The 7,951-nt window shown below is 39.4% G+C and overlaps 1 protein-coding gene across 11 annotated transcripts in view; it reads left to right on the forward strand.

Moving 5' to 3' along the window:
* ENTPD5 (ectonucleoside triphosphate diphosphohydrolase 5 (inactive)) overlaps positions 1–7,947 on the forward strand; it is a 38,160-nt gene extending 30,213 nt beyond the window's left edge. For all 11 annotated transcript variants that reach the window (XM_007472845.3, XM_007472844.3, XM_007472836.3 and 8 more), the window contains exons 12-14: positions 139–195; positions 1,693–1,808; positions 3,260–7,947. In XM_007472845.3, the coding sequence (XP_007472907.1) occupies positions 139–195; positions 1,693–1,808; positions 3,260–3,346 (260 nt within the window). In that variant the 3' untranslated portion in view covers positions 3,347–7,947. The remainder of the gene's footprint in view (positions 1–138; positions 196–1,692; positions 1,809–3,259) is intronic.
* Positions 7,948–7,951: the final 4 nt, after the last annotated feature.

A 7,951-nucleotide genomic window follows, 5' to 3' on the forward strand; every position in this document is an offset into this window, starting at 1 on the left:
TCTTCACAGTGCTTTTGTCAGGATATGCATGTTTCAATTTTTGTCAAGCTGATCCCTCAGCTAAACATGGGAGCATGATCTGAAGAATTTTTGCCTCCTTGTCTCTTTGGTTTCAGTTACTTTTCTCTTACATTTCAGATTATGAAAAGGGAGGCATTTTAAAAGTGCAAGACTTTGAAAAAAAAGCCAGGGAAGGTATGTATCATCATAAGATACCTTAAAGAAGTCTTAGAGAAAAGACAAATCGAATTCCTAAATAATGTAGAGCATTTCAGTAAAGCAGCACTTAACTTTCTCTAGAAGACTGATTTCCTCTTTATATATGAGTTATTTGAGGGTTTACGACTTGCTTATAAGCTGTATGGAAATCTGGGGAAGCACATATGATTGTGCATAAGAAGAACGCCTGTTAGCTGTCTGTGCTGCTTAGAGCAAGTTACTTAACTTCTTTCCTTTGTCAGGGAAGGGGCTGAGCTGGATAATCGAAAAGGACCCTTCCACCTCGAAAATATTGTGTCTATTATAGAGTAAGAAACCATTACTACTTCTTATGAAGAATGTCAGTGCTGTTATTAACCAACAACACACTTGATACTAAACATAGAACTTAACATGCAGGGCCTTTCTTAACAGCTAAAAATAGCCGTGTTCTTTTCAGATGGTTCCAAAGCAGAGTTATTAACAAGCTGCCTGGTTGTTTCCTCCAAAGGCCCACTAGCATTAGTAACAAATAAGGAACTTGACACAAGTGTCCTGAATGTATCATTCAGAGATATTTAACAATCAAACTCTGATCCATAATGGATAGGATATAGCAGTGTAATTAATAGCAGATATTCATGGTTCACTGAGATGTCACCCATCTGTCTGCTCAATTAAGATGTAATTCTAACTGAACAGGAAGAGACTCCAACTGTGTGGATTTTGGTTTTATATGTGAGGAGGGATGGGAAAGAATGGGAGGAGGACCTCCCATCTCTAGGCCTGGCTCTCAATCCACTGAGCTACCCAGCTGCCCCCATTTTTTTTTAAATTTTTTTTTAACCCTTACCTTCCGTCTTGGAGCCAATACTGTGTATTGGCTCCAAGGCAGAAGAATGGTAAGGGCTAGGCAATGGGGGTCAAGTGACTTGCCCAGGGTCACACAGCTGGGAAGTATCTGAGGCCAGATTTGAACCTAGGACCTCCCGTCTCTAGACCTGGCTCTCAATCCACTGAGCTGCCCAGCTGCCCCCCATTTTGAATATGGGTTTTATGGACTATGCAGAATTCCCATCTTGGGCAGCTAGGTGCCACAGTGGATTAAATGCTAGGCCTGGAGTCAGAATGATTTATCTTCCTGGGTTCAAATCTGACCTCAGATACTTGCTAGTTCTGTGACCCTGGGCAAGTCACTTTAACCTGGTTTGTCTCAGTTTCCTCATCTGGAAAATAAGCCGAAGAAGGAAATGGCAAACCACTCCAGTGTCTTTGCCAAGAAAAACCGAAATGGAGTCACAGTTAGACACAACTGAAACAACTGAACAACAAAAGAACTCCCACCTTAGGTTTAGTTTGAAGTAAGTAAAGCATTAAGAAGTTTAATTCAGTGTGTTAAATGTGATAAAAATGTACCCTTGCTGTGTTAGGACTTCAATTTTATATTTTACCTAACTGTTCAAATAATATTAAGAGCCACCTTTCTCTTCCCAGTGTGTGATAACTTGGAAAATTTCACATCGGGCAGTCCATTCCTGTGTATGGATCTCAGCTACATAACAGCCTTATTAAAGGATGGCTTTGGGTTCATGGACAGCACTATCTTACAGGTGAGAGAGACAATGCAATAAACCCAGCATGGTCCCCAGACCAGCTTCAGTTTCCTTTGGGTAGAGATGGTGAGGTACTAATAGAGGGAAGTAAGGCACCAACAACCTTTCTGGTAGTCAGAGCTGCCATAGGTAAACTATTCAATAGGTTAAAGTTTGTCTTCCCTGTTCACAGACTCCCCTTTGCTGCCTCCTTCCCTCCCATACTCCCTTCCAGAGTGCCCTGCCCCCAGCTGCCAGCTCACTAATGGTGCCACATCCGTCATGTCATGGAATGGAGTTAATATAATTATTCATACTAAAGTGATAGTGACTTAATTTGTTTCCCTTCAAGGAATCAATTGCATTTGATAATACTTAACATAAAGGCATTTAATACTCAATTTTACCATTTGGTGAAAATTTGGTGAATTTTTGATAGGGATCTCCCCTGGACTCTTTAAATCATAACATACAAGTGACAGTGTGCACATATAACTTGGCTCCCCAGTAGTGATATCATTCATTGGTAATAGCATTTGAGCCCCACTATATAGATATTAGATCTTTCTACTTTAACCCAGGTCTCCCCAACAGGCAGACAGTTGTAGTATAGTAGAGTCAGACAGTCTGGGTTTGGGGGGAAGCTCTGACACTTTCTAGCCATGTGACTCAATCCCAATTTCCAACTCCTTCTACTCTTCTGTCTTAGAATTGGTACTAAGACAGAAGGTGAGGGTTTCAAAGAATAAAAATTAAGAAAAGACCCAGGTTTGAGTTCCAGGGATTACATTTTCAGCAACAGCATCTGAGGAAGATCATCCAGTAGGGGTTAAATTTGTATCAGTATAGGAAGTGCCCTCATTGATGAAATCAGACTCTTAAACTACTGAACCATTCATAACTAACATCAATTATGTTCCTATGTAAGAACATAGTGTTCATATTAATGGATCGTTAATATGAGAACTTTACTCATTCCTACCTGTGCTAGGATGTATTTCTCTTTATAGATTATATCAGGGGCAGAATTTGGACTTAGTACAATGAATACTTATCCCCAGAAGCCATTTTAGTTCTGAAACAGTCCCAAGAATAAAGGCCTTAGCCAGTTATAGATGATCTTTTTACAGGATGACTGGAAGGGCTGGCTGGTTTTAGGATCTCTCTGGAGTTTCAGGGCTATTCCATATTGAACCACAGCCCTGCCTTTATTATCACTATCACTAAGAAGTGACCCCAAGCCCTAGGATAGCCTCAGAATTGCTATCTCTATATCCCTAGGGCTGCCTCAGAAGCAAAGCAGCATCTGAGGGAAGGTTGAGAGACAGTAGTCAATTTACTTTGGCTTTCAGCACATTATAATTCAGCTGTATTTCATTAGCTGAGAATTGACAGTTTGCCCAAGTGTTAAATTCACCAACTGAAAACGGAAGAAAATGCTTGGATCTCTTTTTTCTTCTTTTTCATAGCTCACAAAGAAAGTGAATAACATAGAGACTGGCTGGGCCTTGGGTGCTACCTTTCATCTACTACAATCTCTAGACCTTTCCTACTGAGGCCCAAGTACTTCCTACAAGGACTACAATTGCCAATCAGTGACCTTTCCAGAAGGAGGAGTGACGGGCCCATTCACACTGCTGAATGAGCCCAGAACACCATGGACCAAAGCCAAGCAGCTCACTCCATGGGGAGCTAGCGAAATTAGTGGATGGGATTTGACCTAGATCCTTATGATTTCTGTTTAATTACTTATACACATTTAATGTGAGCCATCACCTGACTTCTCTGAATGTTTGGAGCCATTACCAGAGTCTTAAAACATTTGAGTGAGCCTCTGACTGCATTGTGAAAAAAACAATTATCAGCCAAAAAGGGAGAATTAGGAATTCTGCCCTTGGGTTGGGCTCCAAGGAACAAACTCTAAGAGTCAACTCTGCACCCCCAACAAGCTTCAGAATCAAATTCTGGATATCCATGTGGGACCAAAGAAAGCTAAAAGAAAAACCAACCTTTGGAATTCTCATCTCTTTTGAAAAGCTCCAACTTGTCTATATGTTAAAATGATTCCTTTATAATCCCATAACCTATTTAACAAGTGTTCTTTTTTTTTTTTGCCTTGTGGGGAAACCCTAGGTCTTCACCAATGAATGGCTTTGAATCTGAAATCATGTATAGTCAGCAACCTGTATCCAAGCTGAGTGCCTTTTAGTGAAGAGGATTGGGGAATTCCTGTGATAAAATAGTCTCAAGGGCAATCTCACGATTATTTCCAAACTATGCTAAATGCAATATTCAGGAACCCAGAAACCACCTTCCCCCTGGCTGAGGCCGTCCCCTGGATTATCATAGATGTTGATTATTCATTCCAAAGAAAAGCCCAGCAGTGCACCAAGGATAAACTGTTCTTTTCTCTCATCACATCTTTTAAGCTGGTTGCTTTCTAATGAGGATATTTGGTCCATCTGACCCAATGCTTTGTTGCCAGCAGCAGACCTAAGGGCCATACCATTACAGATTATTGTCTTCCTTAAACATGAATCTTAGAGATTTAGAGATGCTTTGGCTTCTCTTGGTAGGCACTTAGGTTCCATCACTTTGGAACAAGCCTTTTAAAAAATCTATTTTCTATTTGTATCAGTGCTTGGGCTAATGAGTCTCATAATCTCTTTGCTATCTTGCTCTAAAACTCTGATTCTGTATCCTTCTAACAAAAGGTTTAAAAGATAGCTCCTGATCCTGGTATTTCCATCTCTGGTGAACAAATTTGTATATTCACCTCATCCACAACATTAACATTTTTATAGATTTTAATCATGTCTTCTCTCCCAGTTTTTGTTTGTTTCTCCTATGACAACCTTCCATTTATTTTGGTTGCCAATCTCTAATTCTTTTATAATTCCATCAGGTCTTTCTTTTTGAGGTTTGGCAGCCAGCACTGCCTCCAGTATTACCTGGGTGGATGTCCTACAGTTTTAATGGAAGGATAGGACAAAAAAGTTTTCTTTTCAATACCTTTTTTGATGAGACTCAACATTGTTAGTCTTTTGGGCCACAGCAACAATGGCATCTTCAGGGAACAATCTGATCTTGCAAGTCATTACTACCCACTATCTGATCACTAAAACCTCTTGATTTTTTTTGTATGTTTGAATTGTTAATCTAAACGTGCATTTCCTAATACTTGTCCCCCATGAAAACCCATCTGCTAGATCTGTCCACTAAGGTCTTCATGTATAACAATACCTAACATCTTAAGGTTTGTATAGTGTTCCCACATAGTCTCTCATTTGATCTATAGTTGTTGCCTATCTAAAAAAGCTTATCTTCTGCAAATTTAGAGATTACTCTGTGTGCTTCTCCCTCCAGGGCATTTTGCTATCATTAATCCCTCATTCCTCTCCTTTCTCCCTGCCTCACCCTGGATTTCTCCATTCAAAAAAGTACCTATTTTCTCACTGTAGTCCAGATTTCAAGTCAGAAAATCACCCCTAAATCCCAGAATGATTTAATTTCTTTAGTAGTTTTTGATGTCAAACTTTGTCTAAATCCTCTTCAAAGTCTAGTCAAATGATGCTCATCCACTGGTTCCCCTTTTGAGTTCAGTCACTCAATTGCGTCTGACTCTTAATGATCCCATTGACTATACTGTCTGTGGAGTTTTCTTGGCCAAGATACTAGTGGTTTGTCATTTCTTTCTTCAGTGGATTAAAGCAGAGGTTACATGACTTGCCCACGCACCCAGCTAATGTCTGAGGTCACATTAGAACTTCCTGACTCTAGCCTTAATGCTCTATCCACTGAGCCATCTAGTTGCCTTCTAGGCAGGTTAAATGACTTGCCAAGTTCACACTGTAAGTATCTGAAATTGGACTTGAATTCAGGTCTTCCTGACTCCTGGGCATTCTATCCAGTGAGCTATCTATCTAGCTGCCATTGAAGAGAGTAAGCTCTTAGTAAAGATGCATCAGAATTAGCATGACTTCCTCCTGCAGGAACCAAGTCGTCTTTTCCCTCCATTCACATTCAGTGATCTATCCTTTAAATTGCCAATTTCCCTGATGTAGAAGTGAGACTTGCTGGGCTTCCTCACATTCTCTCAAGCATCCTAATGCACAAAGGTCACCTTTTTCGTCACCTGGCACTCTGGCAGAAATAATCTAAAACAGCAAATTATACCCCCATGGTCACTCAAGTTTTTGAAATTCAGAATCATGTCACCAGATCCCAGTGCTTCATGCCTACTCTGATTTTGTCATTCTGACTTAGAACATCTTGAGCTATGGAATCTAGTACCGTCAGCTTATGCATTTCAGGGGGGAATTTAGGAGTAGAGGTTGTCCTAATAACCCCCTCAAAGAGGGTTATGTCCTTCATCTTCATTCATTCAATAAGCATTTATCATACACCTATAGGGTATTGCTGTTGTAATGCATCATGGTAGGTGCTGAGAAAGACATAAAAAATAGTTTCTATCCTTAAGGAGCTTAAAATATAGGTGTGATAAGATGTATGTTAAGATATAATACAGCAACAGCTAGGTGACTCAATAGAGAGAAAGCCAGACTGGGAGATGACCGATTCTGGGTTCAAACCTGCCCTCTCACTTCCTAACTGTGTGACTCTGGGCAGTCATTTAACCTCCTCTACCACTCTACTGCCTTGGAACCAATATGAATCTAAGACAGAAGGTAAGGTGGTGTTATGGTTTTGTTTTTTTTCAAAGGTGAGTGTGGGAGAACTAGAGGGCTCAGTGGACAGGCATCTTGGGTTCAAGTCTGGCCTCAACACTTCCTAGCTATGGTACCCTGGACAAGTCACTTAACCCCAAATCACTTGCCTAGACCCTACCTGTTGTTTTGTTTTGGAACTGATATATAGTACTGCTTTTCAGACAGAAGATAAGGATTATATATATCATGAATAAGATTTTTTTTTCCTTACAATAAACCTCTACTGGTTAATTAGAATGTGGCACATTTTACTCAGACATCCTGTAAAGTTTATGGACATATGGTTCTGCTGCATATGTTACTAAAATACAACGAAGGTACCACTTTTTCAGGAATTTGTTCTTTTCTGCCACTCAGTGGGTTTTTGATAAGTCAACTGATTTCTTATCAGAATGTAGACTAAAGATTGAAACTTAGGCCCACTGAAAAGCTATCCTTTTAAGTGTTTTTAATGTTTCATCTCTTTTCCCAAAATAAGCTCATCTACTTAGTTTTCCCATATATTAGTAATTTCAAAGAAAAATTTAGCACTACAACATTTTCTTTTCTCTTTAAGTCTTTTAATCAGACAACTTAATTATAACAGGCAAGATGTGTTGGAGAAATAAAAATATGGTACTCTGAAGTGCTATGGCAACGTAGTCCTCTGACTCCAAGTATCTTGCAGTATCAGTAGGTTTTAGTGATTTCCTGTGTCTCCATCAAAGTCCCCCAAACATCATCTTTGTGCTAGTCAAATAAGCAACCACATTCAGTAGAAGTTTTCTAATTCTAAGGAATTAAGATTATAAATAGCACCCCTTCGGAAAAAGAGGCTCTTATCACAGCTGCCTCCAAATAAATTACTCAATAATTTTAGCTCTTGAGTTGAGATCTAAGTCGGAGTGGACGCAGTTACCTGAGCTTAGGGCTGAGAGAGGCTTTTTTTTTCCCTTCCATTTTTGCTCTTCTCAGAATTTAATCTCAGGAGCTTTTGACCATAATACTTGCACATGAAACGTTGAGGGAGGTTGTATGGTATGTCAACATGAGCGTAACTTTTGCTGCTAATTTCCTTTTGACCTGGTTCCAGAGGTCCTCAAACCTGTGCAATGAGATTACTTATTGTTTTGATGTGGTCTCCCAAAGAGAATAAAGCTATAATTTGATGTGAGGAGGTGATAACCAACATTAACAGGAAATGGTTTTCTCTTAGAAAGTTCAGTGCACCTATAGCAAAATTTAAAGTAATTTATTTTTAATGTTAATTTTTAAATTCCTAATTTTGTTAAAAATGTCAACTGGATGTATGCAGCTCTCACATCTAGTCAAAATATGGTGTGAAAAACAGAAATACTGCCCTCATCTAACTGTTATTAAGGAAAAAAAGATTACGTGGGCAGCATTCTGGTGTCTATTTTAATAATAAAAGGCTATTTTCCACCACACTTC

The sequence above is a fragment of the Monodelphis domestica genome, chromosome 1 (assembly GCF_027887165.1).
Source record: "Monodelphis domestica isolate mMonDom1 chromosome 1, mMonDom1.pri, whole genome shotgun sequence".
Lineage (NCBI taxonomy): Eukaryota > Metazoa > Chordata > Mammalia > Didelphimorphia > Didelphidae > Monodelphis > Monodelphis domestica.